The sequence below is a fragment of the Canis aureus genome, chromosome 29 (assembly GCF_053574225.1).
Source record: "Canis aureus isolate CA01 chromosome 29, VMU_Caureus_v.1.0, whole genome shotgun sequence".
Classification (NCBI taxonomy): domain Eukaryota; kingdom Metazoa; phylum Chordata; class Mammalia; order Carnivora; family Canidae; genus Canis; species Canis aureus.
Window position 1 is genome coordinate 25,891,895 of NC_135639.1, and position 25,232 is coordinate 25,917,126.

A 25,232-nucleotide genomic window follows, 5' to 3' on the forward strand; every position below is an offset into this window, starting at 1 on the left:
ACAGAAAGGTAAACCAATTAGGATATATCCATAAAATAAATACTGGACAACCATAAAAAAAATCCTCATTCATTTTTTTTTAAATGTACCAATACAAACCTAACTCTAAAACATATTGTGAGGAAAAAAAGGCATAGCAACGTGCATGCAACATGATATTAAATGTAATAAAAAGGGGCAAAACACACATTTGTGTATTTATGGAAGGATATACAACAATTAATAGCATTGATTGCCTCCAGGGAGAAAGTACTGGCAGTAGGAGAAAGGAATTTTATTACATACATTTAAAGTTTTATATATACTGTGAATGTACTTCTTATGCAAAAGAAAAAAGTAAACAGTAACATTTACCAGTTTTTTGAATGCCCTCTTTAAACTTATTTTTACTTGACAATAATGCTTTGTAGGCTTTTCATTTAATACTCACACTTTTTCATAACTTCTCTTTGGCTTAAAAGTAGCTTATTTTACTTTGCTTAATAAAAGCATTCCATGATCATTGGCAAAAAGGAGATACTTACTGACCCACACCTTTTCTAAGTATGTGCAAATATTAACTAGATGTCTTCCATGTGCCAAGCATTGTACTGGATGTTAAGACATAAGATATATAGTCTCTGCTCAAAGCTATGTCACTATTATGATTTCTAAAATGAAAATCGATTTCATCTACTTGATTACAAACAATTTAAGTTCATTGCTTATAAAAAATAGAAAACAGGGATCCCTGGGTGGCGCAGCGGTTTGGCGCCTGCCTTTGGCCCAGGGCGTGATCCCGGAGATCCGGGATCGAATCCCACATCGGGCTCCCGGTGCATGGAGCCTGCTTCTCCCTCTGCCTGTGTCTCTGCCTCCCTCTCTCTCTCTAACTATCATAAAAAAAAAAAAAAAAAAAAAAAGGGAAAAAAAATAGAAAACAAAATGAAAACCATGTTTAATTCTACTATCAAGAGACGATATTTATTTATTTTTCCAAAGTTTTTATTCAGTTCACATTTAAAAAAAATATTTAAGTAATCTCTGCACCCAACAAGGGGCTTGAAACTCATGACCCTGAGATCAAGAGTTGTATGGTCTTCCAACTGAGCCAGCCAGGTGCCCCCACACATTTTTAAAAAAATAAAAGTGAAGGAGTGCCTGGGTGGTTCAGTTGGTTAAGCATTCGGTTCTTGGTTTCAGCTAAGGTCATGATCTCAGGGTTGTGGGGTCAAGCCAGGTCTCTTAGGCTCATCACAGAGTCAACTTGAGAGCATCTCTCTCCTTCTCCCTCCCCTCTGCCCCTTCTCCCACTCCTGCATGTGTCTTCTCTCAAATAAAATCTTTTTTTTTTTTTTCAAATAAAATCTTAAAAAAAAAAAAAAGTGAGGAGGGGCACCTGGATGGCTTAGCTGGTTTAACATTGGATTCCCAACCTCTGCTCAGGTCTTGATCTCAGGGTCTGAGTTCAAGCCCCACGCTGGGGGCATGGAGCCTACTTTAAAAAAAAAAAAAAAAAGATATTATGTACATTATTTGGCAATACATACTGTCCACTTGAATATGTATGAACATTTTCCTATTTCAATACAGTATTAAAGTTTTAAATTTTGTTCTAAATCAAAGAAAAACGTGTATGATTAAATATCCTCCTACTTTTCTCTTACAAAACATTCCAACACATTTTTTTAGTAGTTTCTTTTGTAATTACTTCTATCTCTAATGGTTCCACCACTAGTTTTGAAATTTTGTAAGATTTAAAAATAACCTTTATCAGTGAAGGTCAAAGAGATCCTTATATTTCATGTGTCTCTTTAAAAAAAAAAAAAAAAAGCAGCTCAAATCTCTTCTGTTTGCCTGTGACAACGCCAAAGCCTGACCACAGGTGTGCTGAATATAGGACACAACAAATACCTTGAGATGAATGGCCGTAGACAAGTGTAAGCTTCCAAAAAGGTGAACAGCTCTGGTGACGATTTCTTGACTTAGCCCCTTTGGACACGGTCTGTGGGCTTCCACTCACCACGGCCCATTTTCATTGCCTCCCACTTCCAGTCCTCCCTTCTCCCCATGTACTTTCTACATTCTTTATGGGTTACACCTTCGTAATCATGAGCAATGTTAATTATACCCTCATTTTTTTTCTATTAATTATAAGCCATATCCTTTTGCTTGCCACTTAAAAGATAGGATACTGACAGTCCTTTTCTAGTTAGCTCTCTCCCCCTCCTTTCCTCTCTCAACTGCTAGAATCTAAATCCACTCTTTTGTACAGGAGAGTTAATAACATTCTAATGGCTGCACCAATTTCCATTTTATGGACACACCATAATTTATCTGATTAGACCTTTTATGGAATGGATAGAAGTTGTTTCCAATTTTGCACTCTTAAAAGCTACTCTGCAATAAACATTTTTATATTCCCCTTGTAAACTGCTCCCATTTCATCTTTAAAGATAAATTCTTATAAATGGAACTTTCTGGCTGAAAGGTACTTTGTTAAGGCCAATCTTACAGAAAGATTTACCTGTATGATATGTGGATTACTTTTAAAAACTAGTTTTGAAAATTGATCAGAAAAATAATCATCCGTAAACTTTCATACTTCTTTTTCCCAAAGTTAAGTTTTATTAAAAGGTCTGGTTCTCATCAAGTGTAACATAGCAAAATTATTCATTACATATATGTACATCTGAGTAATTCCTCTATTCTGGAAACAAACCACAGAATTTTAAGTATTTGGATATACCTACATATTCACAAAATGATGCTATTTATTGACAGTTTACATAGAAAAACCATTCAACTCTGCTTAACATAAACCAGTTATATTTATGACCTAAGGTGTAACATGATTATTAATGCCCCAAATCAGTCACTATAGAAAGCTAAGTGAATCATATACTTCTCTAAATTTCAAAGTTGATTAATTAAAGCACATATACACACACCCCTAATGAGACCATGGTGTTTGTTTGTTTTTTTAACTTAATATGTCTATTTTCCCCTCAGGCTATTTTTTCTTTAAATGTTGTCCCTAAAAATCTAGTTACTGAGCAATACACTTTTCTTGTTCAATCCCAATTTTTAAAAGTCTACTCAGAGGTCATAAAGCAACATGAAACTTGTCTTCAAAATAAAAAAAATATTAATTTTTATAAGTTTGTTGGATTTTTAAGAACTTTCAGAATGTTCCTATACTTGAGTATATCAGGTTGTCTAAACTGACTGGCGTTTAGCTAATGTTATAAACTATTAGAAGTGGAAATCTGAAAAACCAGATTTTTCAAATGCTTGGGAATATGCATTTCAGAGCCCACACTTACAGAAGTACAAGATATAAAGTACAAATTTCTTTAAGCATTTCTCATTTAGGGTGCCTGAGTGGCTTAGTTGGTTAAGCATCTGCCTACGGCTCAGGTCATGATCCTGGAGTTCCAGGCCATGTTGGGCTCCCTGCTTGGGTGGGGGGCCAGCTTCCCCCTCTGACCCTCCTCCCTCTTGTGTTCTCCCTCTCTCTCACTCTCTCTCAAATAAATAAAAAATCTTTAAAAAAACTTCTTGGGCAGCCCGGGTGGCTCAGTGGTTTAGCGCTGCCTTCAGTCCAGAGCATGATCCTGGAGACCGGGGATCGAGTCCCACGTTGGGCTCCCTGCATGGAGCCTGCCTCTCCCTCTGCCTGTGTCTCTACCGTGCTCACGCTCTCTCTCTCATTCTCTCTCTCTGTCTCTAAAATAAATAAATAAATAAATAAATAAATAAATAAATAAATAAATAAATCTTAAAAAAAAATAACTTCTAATAGTTCTAATTTACAGCTAATGTGTATTCAATGGTGACGTGACCAGCAGAACTGACTTCATGAGCATAGGACCTATTTTGCTGCATGGGGCCCCCATGCTCTGTTCAGTGCTCTTCTGTTACAGTCTTAAAACTGTTCATTTCTCAGCAAGGTATCCCAGATACCTTTATTTTGCCCTGGGTCTCACGAATTATACAGCTGGTCCTCATTGATGGTGAGGCCCATTCCATTAATATGAAGCTAAGAGAAATAAGGTTTTTCTCTAGAATGAAACATGGAAAATAGTAAAAACTAGCATCTGCCTAGGGATTGTACTTATGTAACCAAAAATATCTGGAATGCACAAAACTAATAACCAGCATTTAGGAGCAATCTCAGAGAAATAGGGCAATAACGTGATTGTTATTTAAGAGAAATTACATTATATTCAGATGTATGGACATATCTAGAAGGGTAATCCCTTAAAAAGGAATGAGAAAGAAAAAACACAAAACAGTTACTATGCATACCATATCAGCCATGGATCACAAGCAAGAAATGCCCCCACCACTCTTATCCCTATCATTGAGGAATCATTGGTTCATCAGAGCTTAAGGCCTCAAGAATCAAAATGATAAATATCTATTTTTTCAAGAGAAAATGCAAGAGCAGGGGGAGATTTTTTGTTTTTTATGGGGGGGTAAGGAGGGGGAGAGGGGGAGAGAGAGTCTTTTTAAAGATTTATTTTTGAGAAGAGAGAGCAGTGCTGGTGGGTAGAGGGTCAGAGGGAGAGAAGCAGACTCCCTGCTGATGGCAGAGCCCCATGCAGGACTCCATCTCACAACCCTGAGATCATGACCCAAGCCAAAACCAAGAGTCAGACGCTTGGCTGACTGAACCATCTAGGCACCCCATAAAAACACCTATTTAAAAGAAAAAGCTAATATGCCAAATAACAAGTTTCAATAAATTTCAAAGGGCTAAAATCTGAGTAGTATTTTCTCTAATCACAGTGGCATGAGTCGACAAAGCAATAACAAAAAGATAACTAAAAAATTCCAAATACAGTTCTGAATTAACTATAAAGGAAACCACAAAGAAGATTTTTAAAAAGACACACACACACACACACACACACACACACACACACACAAACCCTGTAAAATGCAGCTAAAGCGGTGTTTTAATGGCAAATATATAGCCCTAAGACAAGTGGCTGAAAGATCAGTTAAAGTATCCATCTCAAGAAATTAAGAAAAGAACAGCAAATTAAACCCAAAGAAACAAGTAGTTGAGAGCAAAAAAAGAAATAGAATACAACATGCAATAGAAGGGTTCAATAGAATCCAAACTGGAAAGACCATGTAATTGGTTAAGTGCTTGGGCAAGATGAAACCAACGTGGGGGGGAGGGGGGGGGCTGGAGAGAAACACTACCAATGAATACTAGGAAAGAAAAGGAATCTCAAATATAGGTCTTGCAGATATTAAAAAGATACATAAGAACCTGTTTTGAATAATTTTTAAAAGATTTTGTTTATTCATGAGAGAAATAGAGATAGGCAGAGACCTAGGCAGAGGGAGAAGCAGACTCCCTGTGGGGAACCCAATGTAGGATTCAATCCCAGGACCCCAGGATCATGACCTGAGCCAAAGGCAGATGCTCAACCACTAAGCCACCCAGGTGCCCCCTGAACAATTTTCAAGCACACATTTCAACAAAATTTCAAAAGTATATTCATTTGTAAGTTTAAATATAACAGATAAATTCCTAGTAAAACATCAAAACTAAGAAATAATGTAGTCCTGGGGAATCTGGCTGGCTTAGTTGGTAGAGCATGCAACTCAATCTCAGGATCTTGAGTTCAAATCCCATACTTGGCAGAGAGCTTACTTAAAAATAAAATGATATTGAGGTACCTGAGTGGCTCAGTTGGTTAAGCATCCAACTCTTGATTTCACCTCAGATCATGATCTCAAGGTTGTGAGTCTCACACTGGGCCCCAAACTGGCCATGGAGCCTGCTTAAGATTCTCTCTAGCAGCACCTGGGTGGCTCAGTTTCTTAAGCCTCCGTCTCTTGATTTTGGCTCAGGTCATGATCTCAGGGTCTTGAGATGGAGCCCAGCATGGGGCTCTGCCATCAGCAGGGAATCTGCTTCTCTCCCTTTCCCTCTGCCCTTCCCCCATACTCACACCACTCTCTAGCTCTCGAAAATAAATAAATCTTTAAAAAGACTCTCTCTCCCCTTCCTAGCCCCTCTCTAAAAAAATAATAAAACAATTTTAAAAAATAGTATAGCCCTATAGCTATGAAATACATTAAACCCATTACTAAAAGTCATCTGCAAAGAAACTCTAGGCCCAACTGCTTCACCAGTAAACTTCTAAACATTTACACAATAGGAGCTATCTTACATGAACTACTCCAGAGACAGAAAAAAAAAAAAAAAAGGACTATCTCCTTCCCATTTTATGAGGCCAGTATAAAATTGGACAAGTTAAAACAAGGAATAACATACTCATCTCTCTCATTAGCAAAATATCAGCCAACCAATTCAAAGATTTATATAAAAGGGATAATATACCCCCAATTCCAAGGATAAAAGGTTAGTTTAACAACAACAAAAAGATCAGTGTAATTCATCATAGTAACAGAATAAAGGAGAAAAGTCACATACAATCACACAACAGTAGAGATCACATTTTATGGTATTCAACATCTACCCATGATAAAAACAAAACCAGGAGCTCCTGGGTGGCTCAGTCAGTTAAGCATCCAACCCTTGATTTGGGCTCAGGTCATGATCTCAGGATCATGAGCTCCAGTCCACACTGGGATCCTCATTCAGCAAGGAGTCTACTTGAGATTCTCCCTCCCTCTTCCTCTGCCCTGCCCCCTGCCCCTGCCCTCAAAATACATAAAATCTTAAAAAAAAAAAATCAAATTTACAATAAGAAGGAATCTCTTAATCTGATAAAGATATCTACACAAAATCTAAAACATACATCATACTTCAAGGTGGAATAAAAGTCTTCTCTGTGAAATGTGAAAGATGACAAGGATACCCACTATAACTTTAATCCACTTTATACTGGAGATCCTAAGCAGTACATTTAGGCAAGAAATGACAGAGTATAAGGTTTGGAAAAAAAAGAAAACAGTCATCATTCGCATAGGACATGACTGTGTTCACAACAAGGATTTATGTACCAAAAATAAGAACTACCAAATGAATTCACCAATTTGCTGGATTAAAGGTCAATATACAAAAAAAAAAAAAAAATTATACTTCTATATTTTTATTAGCCACTAACAATTGTTGAATAGAAAACTAAAAAACAAAACCATTTACAATAGATTTAACAAATGAAACTCTTGAGAATAAGTCAGCAAAATAAAATCTCTACAGAGAAAATAAAACCTCCACAAATTTATTGAAATTCAAGACAACATCAATAATGGAGGGCTACTGATATGCCATGTTTAGAGATTCGGACATTGTAAAGATCATCAGTTCTTCAAGTTGAGTTATAAATTCAATAAAATCACAATAAAAACTCCAGCAGATTTTTTTGTATGTGGGGAAACAGATACTAATTATAAAATTTAGATTAAAATGCAAAGGTCTAAGGAAGGCCAAGACAATCTTGAAATACAAAGTTTCGGGACTTATATTAGCAGCTATCAAGTCTTATACAGAACTAAAGTAATTAAGAGTGTGGCACTGGTACAAATAGAAATACTGACCAACTTCCTAGAACACAAAGTCCAGAAACAGACTCACACATTCATAAAGGAATCTCATATGTTGCGGGAGAGAATGTAAACTCAACCATTTTGAGAACTGTGCAGATTTACTGAAACAATGAAAATATCTCCTAGGACCTTGCTGCTCAAAGTGTGATCCAGAAACAGTACAACTGGCACCCCGTGGAGCTTGTTAGAAATGCAGACTCTCAGCCCATCCCAGATCTACTGAAGTAGAATCTACATTTTAACAAGACCCCAGGTGATTGATATGCACTCTATAGTCAGAGAAGCATTGCCCTGGAATCCAACAATTTTACTCCCTAGTATACACTTAGCAGAAATGCATACAAAGGTCTACCGGTATTGTCTATACAATATATTCATACTAAGACTATTAATGATGGCCCCAAACAGAAAACTACCCAAATGCTGAACAAGAGAAAATCCTATGACCACAAAATGGAGTAGCATTCAGCAAGGAGAAGGAACATTCTACAACTTAAAAATATAATGCCATATAAAAGCAGTAGCCCAAAAGAATAGGTCTTTTATGTTTTAATTTACATCAAGTACAACAAAGAGAAGAAACTATCAGTATTAAAGTCAGGGTGGTGGTTACTACCTGTAGAGGACATAGTAACAAGGAGGGAATAATGCTCTTATTTCCCAACGGGCAGTTTCACGTGGATGGGAAAACCCATCATACTGTATACTTGCATCTTGTATATTTTTCTGTATACACTATACTCCAATAAACAAGCACCAGAAGGCTAAATGGATGGATTATATATTTGTGTTTCAATAAATCTGTATTAGAATGAAATACACCAAAATCCTAAAAATAGTTCTCTCTGAGAGAGAAGATTTATAATGCTTATTTTCTTTTATTCTTCTGAGTTTCTCATTTTCTACCACTAAGGACACTAATCTATTAAATTATTTTACAAATTTTTGTGGAGGAAAATGGACAGATTACGCCTAGTGGTAACCTCCCAAGGGTTTCAGAGAAACTTTAAAGGACACTGGGGAACCACACAAGTATAACTGAATATAAACTTTTTTTTCCTAAAAGCTAACTTATAGCACCTACATATGGGGCAAATTAAAACAAAATTTATTCTGTTAACTACCATAATGTTTTCCAGTTTTCAACGAGTGAGCCCACCTAGCTTAGAGAAAATGCAAACTTGCAATGCCTCAAGTTGAGCTTTGTTCAGGTTTGGGAAGAAAATATAACAGGAAATAAAAATTCCTTTTAGGTCATTAAACTACAGATATGTCTTTCATGTCAGTATTTTTGATGACCTTATTCCTCCCCCTTTTTAAACTGAGTTAACCTAATTCACATACCATACACTTAACCCATTTAAAGTATGTAATTCAATGGCTTTTAGTATATTCAGAGTTATCTATCACCATGATCTAATCCCAGAACTTCATCACCTCAAAAAGAAACCCTATGCCAATCAGCGGTCTCTGCATCTCCCAGCCCCTTACCCCCACCCTTAGGCAAATGCTAATCTGGTTTATGTCTCTATGGATTTGCCTATACTGGACATTCAATAATTTTTAAAGATATTTATTTATTTATTTATTTAGATTTATTTATTCATGAGAGACACACACATACATAGAGGGAGAGACACAGGCAGAGGGAGAAGAAGGCTCCCTTCAGGAAGCCCAATGCCACACTCAATCCCAGATCCCAAGATCACACCCTGAGCCAAAGGCAGACAGACGCTCAACTACTGAGCCACCCAGGGATCCCCATTCAATAATTTTTTTTTGGAGTTGGCAAAATACAAGTTTTACAATTCTTTTTTTTTTTTTTTAAGATTTTATTTATTTGAGAGAGAGATTGGGAGAGAGCACGGAGAGCACACCAGCACAAATGGGGGAGAGGGAGAAGCAGGCTCCCTGGAGAGCTGTGAGCCCGACATGGAGCTCGATCCCAGAACCCTGGGATCATGATCTGAGCCGAAGGCAGACACTTAACCGACTGTGCCACCCAGGTGCTCCTGGTTTTACAATTCTTTTGTTAAATTTACTCCTGAGTATTTTGTTGTATTGTAAATTATACAGTTTTCTAAATTTCATTATCACATTTTTCTCTGCCAATGTAATGGAAATACAAGTGGCTTTAGTATATTGCTCTGTACGCTCCATGTCATCCCGCTGAACTCATTTATTCTAATAGTTTTACAGTAAACTCTTTAGGATTTTCAACGTACAAGAGCGTATCATCTTGCAAATAAAGTTTTACTTCTTCCTCTTCAATCCCAGTGCCTACCTTTAACCCTTTTTAAGGGTTATATATTATTCATTCTGTTATAATCACACTGAGGTGTTAAAGACTATTCTGCCTAGAGACAAGCAAGTGTTTTCAAGTTGCTCAAATTTGTTCACTCATTTTGAGTGAACAAATAAATATACACTTGTATATATACATGAGGGATACAGGTCATTTTCTGTGTAACAGAATGTACATATTTTTTATAACAAAACGAGAGCCAGAGAATAATATAGTATAATACTTACATGGAGTTACATTTGATAGCCAAAGAAAAGGGTGGAAAGTACTTATCTTTTAAAGTATTAAGTAACTTGTCAATTATGCATATTGATGTGGTTCGCCAGGCCATTCTAATTATCTTTGCCACCACAATAAATAAAACCCAGAGGGGCTTCCTTGCTCTAGATGCAGGTAAAACTATCCCCCTAATGTAAGTAGTATGCATTCACTGAGCTTCTACCCCATTGCAGGAAGCACATTTACATTAGGAAGAAAGCCACAAGCATGGCTTTGGTATAAATAAGGGACTAACCCAAAAGCTGGGTACAAGTGCCTGTGAAAATGTTTGTCTAAGAGCCACTTAAGAGGTTACAATATAATGTAGCTTCAACTTACAGGTGTAGAGCACAGAGACTACACTGTTAATAATATGGTATTTTAAACTTGAAAGTTGCTGAGTAGATCTTAAGCAACATACAGTAAAAAATAAGTTAACTATGTGAGGTAATGGATGTGTTAATTACCCTCTCTTGGTAATAATTTCACAGTAAATAGGTCTACCACATCATCATGTTGCACACTTCTGATACACCAAGTATATTTGTCTGTCATTCCTCAACCAATTAAAAAAAGCATAAAAGATTATATAAACTCTAAGTCAAATATCCATCAATGGGGGTGGGGGAGGGAAGACTTTGAATGCAGACATAGGACTATAAGCATGCTATGTGTCCTGTCTATAGAAGTCATATTAAACAATTTTTATTCTCAAGGAGATATTTATTCTATCCCTCATGATGTCTAGAGGTAATATTTTCATACTAGACATTATTCTTTCCATGTTTTATTCTTTAGGCTGCTACACATTATGATACACTCAGTTTTTGTTTTAAGAGTTTATTTATTCATGAGAAACAGAGAGAGAGGCAGAGACATAGGCAGAGGGAGAAGCAGGCTCCCTGTGGGGAGCTTGATGTGGAACGCGATCCCAGGACCCCAGGATCAGGACCTAAGCCAAAGGCAGATGCTCAACCACCACTGAGCCACCCAGGTGCCCCCTACTCAGTTGTTCTTAAAGGGAGAGGAAATAACTATAAAGTCATGTTTAGAAATCTAATGGGGGTACCAAGAAAAAAAAATAGATGTATCCTTCTTGCTTCATATTGTAGCTTTACCTCTGGATAAAATATATATTACATTGAAATATATTGAATATATATATTGAAAAATACATTACATTGATTTTACTTTTTTTTTTTAAAGATTTATTTATTTATTTATTTATTTATTTATTTATTTATTCAGAGAGAGAGAGAGGCAGAGACACAGGCAGAGGGAGAAGCAGGCTCCACGCAGGAAGCCCGATGTGGTACTCAATCCAGGGTCTCCAGGATCACACCCCGGGCTGCAGGCGGCACTAAACTGCTGCGCCACCGGGGCTGCCCTAACTCTAAGTGTGGAGAAACTTCATATGGGACCACACAATGGGTGCTCACTTAGGCAACACATATACTATAAAACAGGACCACACAATGGTACCTTTCATCTTTACTATTTGGGTTTCTCCTGAACTGCCTTCTCATAGAAATTCTACTTTACAAATATTTACAAACAGACTTAACCTAAATATAGCTGGTCTATGGCATTTAAAATTTACGTTTTTAGATAGATTCTGAATATTAATTAAATCTAAAACCTGTATTTCACATCTATATTCCTATTATTTTTATTTATTTTTTATTTTTTTTATTTATGATAGGCACACAGTGAGAGAGAGGGAGAGAGGCAGAGGCACAGGCAGAGGGAGAAGCAGGCTCCATGCACCGGGAGCCCAACGTGGGAATCGATCCCGGGTCTCCAGGATCGCGCCCTGGGCCAAAGGCAGGCGCCAAACCGCTGCGCCACCCAGGGATCCCTATATTCCTATTATTTTTAAATTAATCATCAGTATTTAAAATAAATGTATACTCAATATCTAGGTTATAAGCAGGCTAGAGTACTAAAAAAAAGGTTTCTAAGTTAGAAATTTCCCCGACAGAAGTCATAGATTTCATAAAAATCTATTTATTAGAGTTGTAAAATAGGATAGTTAAAATATATAGACTCAGCAGTAATATGGAGTCAATAAACTTTTGCAGACTATCCCAGTAACCCAAGAAATGTTAACAAAGCATTTTTAGTACTTATTATGGCGGAAAAAAGCAAAGGAAGTTGAAATTTTAAGAGCATACCTTCTCCTCTTTATCCCTTTGGCTTATACCTAAAACCTTGGCAAGAAATTAACAAAACTGAAGAATGCCTTTAAGCACATTATGGTAATGTTCATGCAGGATATTCAGGAGCCCCAGTGTTCCCTCCCACCCCCCAGAGTGCTTTTCATATTTCAGAGTACCCATACTATATTTTTTCTTTTATTTATTTATTTATTTATTTATTTATTTATTTATTTATTTATTTATTTATTTATGATAGTCACAGAGAGAGAGAGAGGGGCAGAGACACAGGCAGAGGGAGAAGCAGGCTCCATGCACCGGGAGCCTGATGTGGGATTCGATCCCGGGTCTCCAGGATCGCGCCCTGGGCCAAAGGCAGGCGCCAAACCGCTGCGCCACCCAGGGATCCCCCTATATTTTTTCAAATGGTATTTCAGGGACATCTGGGTGGCTCAGTCTGCCTAGCATCTGCCTTCGGCTCAGGTCATGGATCTCAATCTCGAGGTCTTGGGATTGAGCCTCGAGTGGGGCTCCCTGCTCAGCAGAGAGTCTGCTTCTCCCTCCCACTCATGCTTGCTCTCTCTCTCAAATAAACCAGTAAAATCTTTTTTTTAAATGGTAATTTAAAGTCAAATATAAAAGAATCTCTATTTGAGGATATAGAAAATATCAATGAATTAGTTGTATGTAGTCAAACTAAATATGTTCACTATCATGAATACATTCATCTTCCTTACTCTGAAGACAATTATTTGCCAGTAATTCTACATTTCCAAATGCTCAGTGAGGTTTTCACTCAGGTGACAAGACTTTCACTCATCTTTGATCTTGAAGAAACATTAGGCATCAAAGAAAGACAACAGAACCCGAAATCTATAGCACGATCATCACTGACATTAAGTAACTTAGAGTTGCCTTGGTAAAAACAGGCTGAGGGAACGTGGTGTAATGTTCCTTAAATGAAAGAGCAGTTCTCCAGGGCAGGAGCAAAGGTTTCTTTGTAGGGCTTGTGAGCATGCTCTGCTCCCTCTGACCTATGCAGGGACCTACTGCTCCCTGCAGCCCTCAAACCCACTTCCCCACAACTTCTCACTACACGCTCAAAATTACATTCTCACCCTTCCCCATATCTAGCCTTCAAACCCTTTATTGTTGGTCCTAAATGAACATTTGATCATCTAAGTTTGTTTATATTTTACTACTGGTTGTTTTCATGAATGGGCTCTAGAACTAGAAAATACTTTGCAGATATAAGGACTCACCTAGAAGTATCATCCAAATTTAAATGTTTCAATACTGCAACAAGTATTACTTTTCACGTGGTTACAAGAGAAGTTCAGCACTGTCCTGTTTATCTCCTTTGTAATGGAGTGATACGGAGTCTAATTCCTTTCCTCTTGGGTCTGGGCTGACCCTACTAATTCACTAAGAACCAACAGAAATGATAGAATTTCTAAGACTAGGTCAGAAGAATGCTAGCTGTCTCACTGTGCTCTTTTGCGATGCTTCAACTCTGGCCACTCCATCTCCAAAGTCTCCCTGTTCAGATTCTCTCTCTCAAAATGCAGCCACTGCACTGTAAGAGTCAAGTTACACAAAGGCCACGTGCAGGTGTTTTGGTCAACAGTCTCAGCTGAGGCCAACCTTCATCTCATAATGCCCACAGATTCTATGAATTTCCAACAGGGCATTGTAGGGATGGCTTGCTCTGTACCCTCAAGTTTAGGGCTCCTGCTCAGAGCCCTCAGAAGGCTAGTGATGACTCAAACAGCTAGGGCCTAGAGTCTGGAGACTTCATTTAAGTATCTGATAACTGGGCTAGGATGAATTGAAGGTTGGCCTCAGCTGAAAGAAAACAAAAAAGAGAATACTATCAAAATAATATTTGAAAAGAACACTGGTCTTCAAACTAAAATGGCCCACTTGTGACCAATACAATGAATTTTAAAAGCTCTATGTCAAGACATATCACTGTAAGCAATCTTCCGAAATACTAAAAACAAAACAAAAAACAGTCACCTACAATGGATCAAGAATTAAGGTAAGACTGGTCTCCTCATCAGTAAGACTAGATGCTAGCAGACAATAAACCAATCCTTTAAAACTCTCATAAAATTCTTTTCATCCTGGAATTCCATGCCTAACCCAACAGCCATCACATGTGCAGTCTGAATAAAAGGACCCAGAAAGTGTATTTTCTTCACATCCTTCCATACAATGGTCCTGAAGTATATGTTCCATTCAAAATCTGCGAATATGGCAAGAAAGGAGAGGGCACGGGATTTAGAAAACAACCTAACATGGGAAAACAATCACAGGAATTCACAGGACAATAGCTATGAAAAAGGTCTATAGTACTCAGTCCAGTTTGAGGCAAAAATGGGCTCCAGCAAGATTTCAGGGAGGGGAGGGAAAATAGAACTCAACAGATTATGTAACAGGGAGTCCGAAAATAATTGAGGATAATAAAAGGCAAAGACCTCAAAGAAAAGCAATTAGGAAAAAAGCTGGGGGGGGGGGAGGGCACCTGGGTGGCTCAGTCCATTAAGCTTCTGCCTTTGGCTCAAGGGATGATCCTAGGGTCCTGGGATTGAGCCCCAAATAGGATTGAGCCCCCAAATAGGGCTCCCTGCTCTGTGGGAAGCCTGCTTCTCCCTTTTCCTCTCCCTGCCACTCCCCTTTTTTGTGCTCTCATTCTATCAAATAAATAGAAGAAGAAGAAGAAGAAGAAGAAGAAGAAGAAGAAGAAGAAGAAGAAGGAGAAGGAGAAGGAGAAGGAGAAGGAGAAGGAGAAGGAGAAGGAGAAGGAGAAGGAGAAGGAGAAGAAGAAGAAGAAGAAGAAGAAGAAGAAGAGGAGGAGGAGGAGGAAGAGGAGGAGGGAGAGGGAAAGAGGAGAAGGAGAAGCAGCAGTGGCAGCAGGTATATAAGAAAGGATATGTAATACATATAATACTAGGATTAAGTAAACAATATTTATATAGCCATAATGTGAATTTAAGATATTATTTTTAAGTGATCTCTACAACCAAAATGGGGCTTGAACTCAACCCTGAGATCAAGAGTCTCATGCTCCACAGACTGAGCAAGCCAGGCACCTCCTATCCAACGTTTAGATTCAACCTATACACAAGTTAAAGTAATAAAAGGTAAAAAGAAAAATGTCACAACTTTGGAGTACAAGAAGGAGAGGAAATAAAAAGGCAGCACTACTGTTCTAACTACTGAAAACAGAAAAACAATAAAGAAAAAAAAATCAATGAAACCAAACTTTGGCTCTTTGAAAAGGTCAATGAAATTGATAAATCTGGGATCCCTGGGTGGCTCAGCGGTTTAGTCCCTGCCTTCGGCCCAGGGCGTGATCCTGGAGTCCTGGGATCCAGTCCCACGTCGGGCTCCCTGCATGGAGCCTGCTTCTCCTTCTGCCTGTGTCTCTGCCTCTCTCTCTCTCTCTCTGTCTCTCATGAATAGATAAATAAAATCTTAAAAAAAAAAGATAAATCTTCAGCAATATGAGGAAAAAAAGATCTAACACAAATTATAATATCAAGAATGAAAAAGGATTTCATTAAAGAATCTTAAAAGGATACTAAGATATTAAAAGCGTAAGAGAATACTACAAACAACTCCACAAATTCAACAACTTAGATGGACCAATTCTTTAAAAACTCCAAACTATCAAAACTCATCTAAGATGAAATACACAACTTGAACAGTCCCAGAACTAATAAAATTGAAAAATCTCTAGGCTCAGATAGTTTCACTAGTGAATTCTACCAAATGTTTAAAAAGGAAATAACACCAATTATTAATCTCTACTGAAAATGAAAGAGTAAGGCACACCTATCAACTCATGTTATGAGACCACCATTCACCTGATACCATAGCCAGAGAAAAACAGTAAGAAAACTACAAACCAGTATCCCTTATAAAAATATATGCAACATTCTGCAAAATATTAGCAAATCAAGTCCAGCAATAGATAACATACTCTGACCAAGTGGGGTTTATTCCAAGAATTCAAGATTTATTCAATATTTAGGGGAAAAAGTACTCTACCATATTGACAACCAAAAGAAAAACCACATGCTCATATCAGATGCAGAAAGAGCATGTGATAAAAAAATCCAGTAAACATTCTTGATTAAGAACCCTCAGCAAACTGAATGTAACTGAGAACTCCATGAAGGGCATCTACAAAAAACTTAAAATTAACATACTTAATGGTGACTGATTGCTTTCCAAGGTGCAAGACAAGGCAAGGATGAGGCTCCTCTTCAACAGCATCCTAAAGTCCTACTCCATGCAGTAAGGCAAGAAAAACCAAGAAGTACAGATTGAGAAAAAAATTTTTTTCCCTATTCATGACAAGATTATCTGCATAGAAAATTCCCATTTTAAAAAACCAGAACAAAAACAAACTAGAAGAGATCACTGGTCACCAGGGGTTGGGATTGATGTAGGATATGACTGCAAAAGGATAGCACAAGAAGATTTTCAGGGTGGTGGAATGGTTCCGTATCTTGATCACAGTGGTTAACCAAATCTACATAGTCAGTACACCAAATAAAGTCAATTTTACATATCCTAGAAAAACAATTCTATTCCTTCTTCAATGTTATTATTCAATCATGCTCTCCTAAAGAGATCAATACAGTGAGTTGTGTTCCAAAAACTTAAAAATCAATGTAATGCCTACCATTTCCCCAACCTTCATTCCCAACAGATGTAATACATTTCTAACAAATTACTGAAGAACATTATGGCAAATTAGTCGTCTCAAGCTAGGCACATCTAATTCTGACAATATATAGTATATATAACCTGCCAATTTGCTTAAAATTTTCTGCCAACAACATTATTTTAAAGGCATAACTGAGTTAGCAAGGAGAGTAAGTGCCAGAAAGAAAAGCAGAGGGATAAAATGCCAGATGTACATGAGCTATGTACCACCACCACCAAACCCCCCCACCAACTGGGATGATGGGTATGGAATAAGGTTTCAAAAACCAAGTGGGAACAAGCAAAGTATGTTTGATGTGGTGGACAAGTATTCAATATCCATTCTACTTCCCTTGTAGGAGGTCTACTCTGCACTATAGAGACTGGAGAATTAATGATTTCCCAGACCCCCTAACAGCTAGAGGTTCCTTTTTTTTTTTTTTTTTTAAGATTTTATTTATTTATTCATGAGAGACACGGAGAGAGGGAGAGAGAGAGAGGAAGAGAGGCAGAGACACAGGCAGAGGGAGAAGCAGGCTCCATGCAGGGAGCCCAATGCAGGACCTGATCCCAGGACTCCATGATCACTCCCCAGGCCGAAGGCAGGTGCTAAACTGCTGAGCCACCCAGGGATCCCCCCAGCTAGAGGTTCCTGATGTCATTTAGGTTCCACAGATCATGCGCACTAATATGAATTTGAGAAGTGAAATAGAAATGAAAACAAGATTCTGCTTCTTTGGCAATGGACACAGTCAAGCCATTTGATTTTTCTGCAGCACCATTAGCAGACTCTCTTAAGTGTCTAGTAAATAGCTTCACAAGTCTCAAGAGGTAAGGCGTGAACTCTGGTGTGAATCAAAGAAGATGAGAGATGTCTGGGTGGCTCAGTGGTTGAGCATCTACCTTTGGCTCAGATCGTGATCCCAGGGTCCCGGCATAGAGTCCTGCATGAGGCTCTTCACAGGGAGCCTGCTTCTCCCTCTGCCTATGTCTCTGCCTCTCTCATGAATCAATAAATAAAATCTTAAAAAAGAAAATCAAAGATGAGCATGGTTCTGGAATCAACAGCATTAGCTGAAGCTTCCTGTCCTGGTGGCTTCCTAGCCATGGCACTATGGTGCTGTTGTGTGGTCTTTACAACCCCAACTGAGCAGCACTTTTGTTGGCCCAGTTTTGTGGTGTGGCTTTGGGAATTGTTCCTAAGGACTCAACCCTGCTAGCTCCATAAGGGTGGGTAACCTCTGTTTTGTTCATCAATGTGTCCCCCAAGATCCCAGAACAATGCCAGCGCACAGATATTCAGTAAGCATTTGCGGGTTGAATGAACACAGCTAGAATCTATTTCTTCAAATCTTCCAACAATTTTGCAGTCATTTAATGCTTTATAGTAAGTAAAAAGTCTTCTATTTCAGCTTGCTTTATAGTAAACCCTCTCCTGCTTAAACAGTTCCAATTTTATGTCTGCAAAGTCACAACTTACATAAAGAGGAGAGTAGCAGCTAATATCTACATAAAGTCTGAACCTTCAAAGGGACATATCTTTAGGAAGAGTCAAATGCAAAAAATCTGCCCATTAAGCAAAGTGAGATGCTAAAGATGCTGCCTCTAGGCTCTATACAGGACAGAGATCTGCCCTAAAAATATTTAAGAATGGGACCCACACTCCGTACAGGTCTGAAATTTAAGTTTTTATTACCTGAGTGGTCCTGGAACCTGGAAATCAAGCAATTAACAACAGAAAACACTTCCTCAACCAAAGCTACACAGGATTCCCATAAAGCTCTCCTGCAAACAACAACAAAAACTCACAAAACTATAATAACAATAGACAAAACAATCTATTTACAAGCGAGAGGCAATGTATGAGACAAAGTTAGAATTCCAAAATTCAAATAATACATTTCTCTTCAGAAAATAAAAAAAAGCTGCAGTAGTCCAAGCTTTTGACCAATTAAAGGGTGAAATCAGATAAACTAGCCCCTGCTGGTATATAAAGACCTCATCTCTCCTAGGTAACAACAAAAGTCTTAAACTTCTTCCTAAGAAGGGATCAGCTTTACAAAGTCACATGGCAATCCTGAGGAAGTTAGGCAACAGATGTCCAGCCAAACCAAATCAACCAAACCACTCTGGTCAATGGAAATGTCTAAGACATGCCATCCTACCAAAGCTTAAACTGCATGAATTTCTCAATGTATGTAAGAAGGAAATGTAACCATCAGAAATCTAAATACTATGGTAGGTTCAAAGGGAGTATGCATAATCCATTCATTCAATGATCATTTTCTGAGTATCAAGTTTGATAAGCTAGTTACAAAAATCATTAAGACAAGGACCATGTCCTAGAAGAACAAGATACAGGATATGGGATTTACTTTTAGTCAAAAAGACCTTTTTCATAAAGACTGATTATCCTCTATCTTGCACAAACTGATCTACCCATTGGTAGGGCAGGAATCACCTGTTTTCCACTATCAAACATCCTTCCTGGAGCACATATACCTGGGGAGGCTATAATTATGACTCCCATTTTCTAGATCAGGAAACTGAAGCTCAGTGAGGCTAACTTGATTTGCTCAAGATAGATCCCACAGTTGGGTAATGATAGCACACACAGAGGATCAAACCCCAGACTGACACCAAACCCTTTGCTTCTAACTAGTGGCATCCGTGCGGCAGGCCTAAGAATCTGGGACTGGCAAGGAATCACACTCCTGCTCTCAAGTAGGTAGACAGTATACCACTTAACCTCCCAGGCCACCCCTCTGCACATACTCTCCCCCCTCTCCAACCTCACTGATTACTATTCTAAAAAGGAAAGGAAATGGGAGTTTGTTCCTTATTTAAGACTGCCCAAAAAAAAAAAAAGACTGCCCACCACGAAGCCTGGTACTTGAGCAAAATCTTTGATGAATAGTTTATTCTGGGAGCAAGAATGCTAAGGTATGTGACTCTTGCCCTCAGAAAGCTTAAGTTTAGTTTATGCCCAAAGAGGACTTGCTCAAATTGTCCCCATATATGTAGCATGTTCAGGGATTACAACACAGATGCACATACATGTCAATGTGTGTGGTAGATCTAACAGCCATGTAAATGCACATATACAGAGAAAAAGCTGTAGAATTTCTCAAAAAGAAAAAAGTCCTAGTAGTTTCAATCTGCTTATTAATAATGTAATAATTCATATACCTGAGCTAAATGTATCTTTACTTGATCTAGGAGGAAAAAAAATAAAAGTTTTACTAAATACAAGTACCAATATAACCAAGACATCAATGGTTACTGATTCAACTATTACGAACTCTTTCAAAGTAGCCTCAAGCACTTTCAAGTATCATTTACATGCAAAAGCAAGGCTCAGGTAATTGCAAATTCCTTAAGGATACTAAGTAACACATTATGGTTCAAGTGTTTAATGTATATATATATGTGTGTGTATGTGTGTGTGTGTGTATACATACATACATATACAAATGGTAATATACATTGAAAAAATACTCATTTTTAAAATTTATTTTTATTTTTATTTTTTATTTATTTATGATAGTCACAGAGAGAGAGAGAGAGAGGCAGAGACACAGGCAGAGGGAGAAGCAGGCTCCATGCACCGGGAGCCTGACGTGGGATTCGATCCCGGGTCTCCAGGATCGCGCCCTGGGCCAAAGGCAGGCGCTAAACTGCTGCGCCACCCAGGGATCCCAAAAAATACTCATTTTTAAAGCTAGTTTAGACTGGCCTTCCCTCTATTCTCTCAAACTTTCCAAATTAGTATGGCTTTATTATGCGTAATATAATTTAAGAAAAAAGTAATCAAAATTCTAAGAGTTCAAGCCAAATATAAAAGGGTGGGAGATCCGGACGCCTGGGTGGCTCAGCAGTTGAACGTCTGCCTTCAGCTCAGGGCCTGACCCCGGGGCCGGGGATCAAGTCCCACATCAGGCTCCCTGCGAGGAGCCTGCTTCTCTCTCTGCTTGCATCTCTGCCTCTCTCTCTCTCTCTCATGAATAAATAAATAAATCTTTAAAAAAAAAAGAGTGGGAGAGCAACGGAATGGAGAAAATTCGATGGCACAGTTCCAATCCTGACATCACACAGCACCATTTAAAAAGTGAGGAAGTAATCCAAAAGAAATATTAATAAATATCCATTTTAATCAAGGTCTTATTTTCTTCCATTAATTGTTTCCATCCTGTTTTAGTTAGGAAGAATTTCATGAGGGGGACAAAGGAAGGAAAAGGAACATACTCTTTTATAGTTTCAATTTCCTAGAACCACAACAGAAAATATAAAAATTGGGTCTCAATCCTGGAGATCTCTTTTTTCTCCTCAACTGTAATGAAGATTCTCTAGTTCTCCATGTAGCTTGGGGGACAAGGTAAAAGAAATGAGAAAGTGGATTTGCACAAAAGGTCTTTAAGGCACTTGCACATTAAGACGAAAATACTGGGGGATCCCTGGGTGGCTCAGCCATTTAGCACCTGCCTTTGGCCCAGGACGTGATCCTGAAGTCCCAGGATCGAATCCCACATCAGGCTCTTTGCATGGAGCCTGCTTCTCCCTCTGCCTGTGTCTCTGTTGCTCTCTGTCTGTCTGTGTGTGTGTGTATGTGTGTGTGTGTCATGAATAAATAAAATCTTATAAAAAAAGCCAAAAATGCTCCCTTCACACCTCACAAATTAAAAAAGGCAAAGAGAATAGAATATCAAAATTACACTAAAGATCACTCTACTCCATTACAGAAATCCATATAAAAAGATCAGTGAGCAATGTTCTGGATGATAAAGTGGGCTCGTTCTTTCCTCATCTCTTTCACTGGCCTTGTGCCCGGTCTACCTGAAAGCTTAAGGGACAGGAAATATAGGGGATGTTATGATTGTCATCATTAAGGTATACTGTTCTTACAATCACAAATTACCTTTTGTGAACCAGGAGCCTCAGAGTTTAACAAATCAATTGAAGAGGACATTAAAAAGTCCCAAAGTATTCGTAAGTGTTTCATTTTCTTAGTGTAAGTCATGACTCACTTCTATTTTAAGAACCCACATATAGCAGATATTTTTTTTCTCCCCTAACATCTCAGGTAAGGCTAAATAAAAAGGTTTTATTTGCAGAAGTAGCCTCACAAAAAAAGGGAAGGAGGAAGAAAAGAAGGAAGATCACAGTTAAGTTTTTAGAAGACATAAGAGTCCCTCACCAAGTGAATACTCTTCTTCAGGAACTGTTCAGAATGGCTAAAGATAATGGAAGGTTTCCCTGCTCATCCCGACCATTTGCCTGGGCTTGAGCAAAGGGTTTTGTCTTACTTATACTGATACAGGTGAAGGGGGACTGTTAAACTTACTTTTATTAGGTTTACCTAGTAAAACTCAATATTCAGAATTAAATTTGGACCTGTCTAGTGCATGAAAAAAGCCAAGAAAACAAGAGAATCACACTGTACAAAATAAATAGTATCTTTCTATAAGAACCAATGTAATTTGGCAACCAGGGTTACTATAGGGAATTTCTTACTCTAAATCCTATACCCAGGACCCCTAATCTTTTTAAATTTTTAGGAGTCAAAATCATCCCTTTTGAAAGGACTCATTCACAAGGGACTCCTGGAGCAGCTGAAGAGAATGAGCAAGTTCAGTCATAAAAATCATGATACCCTCACTTCTTGGAGTATATTCTCATTGATCAAAACTCCATGATGGTTATGATGCCGGATTCAAGAGTCTTGTTTCTAATTATGGATGGAACGATTGCTTTCCTGAATGCTATTTTTGGGTATAGTTAACAATTGCTGGGAAAAAAAATAGGGAAATTAACGATCAAAGAGAATTTCAATGCAAAATACTTCAAATTAGTAAATAAAGAGCTGAAGTCTCTGGAAGCTCTAGGTAGGCTGCTGAACCTAGATATGCCTGAAAGTTGTATGCCATATTATATGTATCATATGAGCATTCTTCTGGGGGGAAAGTCCATACTTTTTAATAGAATTCTCAGAAAGATATACCAACTTTTAAAATAATTGTAGCCCTAGGGGATTCCTTTGAGGTCAAATGAAAGTGCTTTCATTGTATGTGTCTGGTTAACTGTTATTTGGATCAGTAAGTATTCACAGGTTTTAGTCTAAAAGTTGTTAATGCCACTGACTGCAGTAAGGGCTCAGAGGCCTTCTGTCCAATGCCTTTTCAATTTTCTAAGTCAATTAAGTAATCTGGTGCACACAGTGGTTCATAGCAATAGAGGCTCCAGACTTCTCTACTGCCATAGTTCAGACCTTCACACCAGTGCCTCACAGAGAAGCCAGGAGAATCTACTAGAGCCTCAAAGTTGTTTATAATTTAAGAGGGAAAAAACGATACTACCTGTAACACACATTTCATAATACAGCTGTTGGGAGTGACAATGTTGAACCAAAGAAGCTAATATTCACGATATACTGGTGCCATTTTGATGCCAGTTTCAGTAGTGATGTAATAACACTGCCAACACCTTGTTCTCACAAAATAATAACATTAAAAAACCACAGCACCTCCCACAGGAGGCTTCTTATGTAATTACAACACAGCTAAGGACACCTGTACCTAGAAATGCTCCTTATAGAGCACCATCTCATCTCTCAATCTCTTTCCACAATTCTACCCCAACTAATCTATCTCCTCCTCCCCATCAGCTTTTTTACCCCAAAGTAAAACACTCATCTCCCTGTTTTATCCACCCTCCTGTTCTACTAGTTCATTCACCACAAGCTAGGTCTGAGATCACTTCTCTAGGTAGAAGGAGACAGGAAAGAAAGACTACTATAGACTAATAATTTTCTATTTTTGTTTTTCACCTGTCACATGTATATGGCAGTGATCTTCGTAAACTTCTAAAATACTACAGAATTATAGTAAGGTAAACAATCACCAGTTAACTCATGAATCCTAGTAATGAATGGACTTCCACTGAGACTCTCCATCCTTATCATAAATACAAAAATTTAGTACCAAGTAACCAGAGTCTCAAATCCAGTCATCCCATTACTCACGTTTAAGAAGCCAGAGGAGGCAGTCCTTATCATTTATCTGGTAAATAAATCTTGCAGCTTATTTTCAAGACTCTGACACTCTCTCTCTCTCTCTCCCCCCTCACCTTTTTCTAGTGGTTCCTTCTGCTCAGCCTTTCCCCCTCAGTTCACACTTGCCTTACTCAGCCCCATCTGTGTGTATGCTCGTGCTGAAGCCCTCCCCTATCATTCCAAGAAAAATCCTCTCTTTTATATTTTCTAGCACTTGTTTACCTGGAGATGTCTATATCCCCTTCCTCAAGAGAAAGTCTCTATCTTTGAATCTCCAGCACCTGGCAGGTACTGGAGACAGATACTCCACTACATAGTGAATAAATGTGTCTACCACCTCTGAGATACTGGTTCATATTCTCACCCTTTTTCAAGACTTTGCTCCAGATTCTGGTTTTCTCTGAAGACTTCTCTGATGCACCTCTTCTATACAATCTGCTACTACTCTTACCATCTTAGCAGTTTTTTCCTTCCTTCAACAGATAGTCTCAGAGCTTCTATACAATCCAGGCACTGCCCTTAGGCCTGGGAATAAAGCACTGAATGAAACAGATAAAAAATCCCTGCCCTCGTGGAACATACATTCTAATTGGGGAATGGTGAGGGTACACCGAACATCTCATTCAATTTGAACTTTATTATAATTCACTTCTTTTGATTCTATATTGATTCACTTGACTGTCTGGAATCCTGTGGTAAATCATCTGCAAAAAAGCCACCAATAATCCCTCCTATCCCTGTAGGCATAGTACTGCTCCTTCTATCAAAAAGGTAGAGTTTACTTCCTTTCTACCTGAACCTGAGCTGACTTGTTTTGATCAAGAGAATCTGCAGAAGTGACTGCTGTACTAGTTCTGGGCCTAGGCCCTAGGAGCTCTGACAGCTTTTACTCCTTTGGAAGACAGATACCATGTAAAGAAGTCCAGGCCATATAGCTAGAGAGAAAGAGTCTGAGGATGAGTAACCACATAGCAAGAGAGAAGAACCATGGCACTCTAGCTGCCAGTCAGCACAAAACCCTCAGACCTTTCAGCCCTGTCCAACTACCAGGTCAACACAGCCACATAAGTGAGCCCAATTAAAGCCATGTGGAGCATGGAGGAGAGTCATCTCTGATAAATTCCTTGCCTGCCATATCATGACCGATAAAATGGTTGTTTTAAGCTTCTAAATTTGGATGTGATTAGTTAGCAATCATGAAGAAACTGCATTAACAGGACTATGCTCT

At 38.3% G+C, this 25,232-nt stretch overlaps 1 protein-coding gene across 5 annotated transcripts in view; it reads right to left on the reverse strand.

Moving 5' to 3' along the window:
- Nucleotides 1–25,232, reverse strand: part of CNNM2 (cyclin and CBS domain divalent metal cation transport mediator 2) — a 154,170-nt gene that overhangs the window by 67,929 nt on the left and 61,009 nt on the right. Inside the window, exon 2 of one of the 5 annotated variants that reach the window (XM_077877796.1) lies at nucleotides 2,585–3,708. The exons of the other annotated variants lie outside the window; for them this stretch is intronic. Coding sequence (XP_077733922.1) covers nucleotides 3,509–3,708 — 200 coding nt within the window. The 3' untranslated portion in view covers nucleotides 2,585–3,508. Of the gene's footprint in view, nucleotides 1–2,584; nucleotides 3,709–25,232 lie in introns of those variants that run through there. 5 annotated transcript variants of the gene reach the window in all.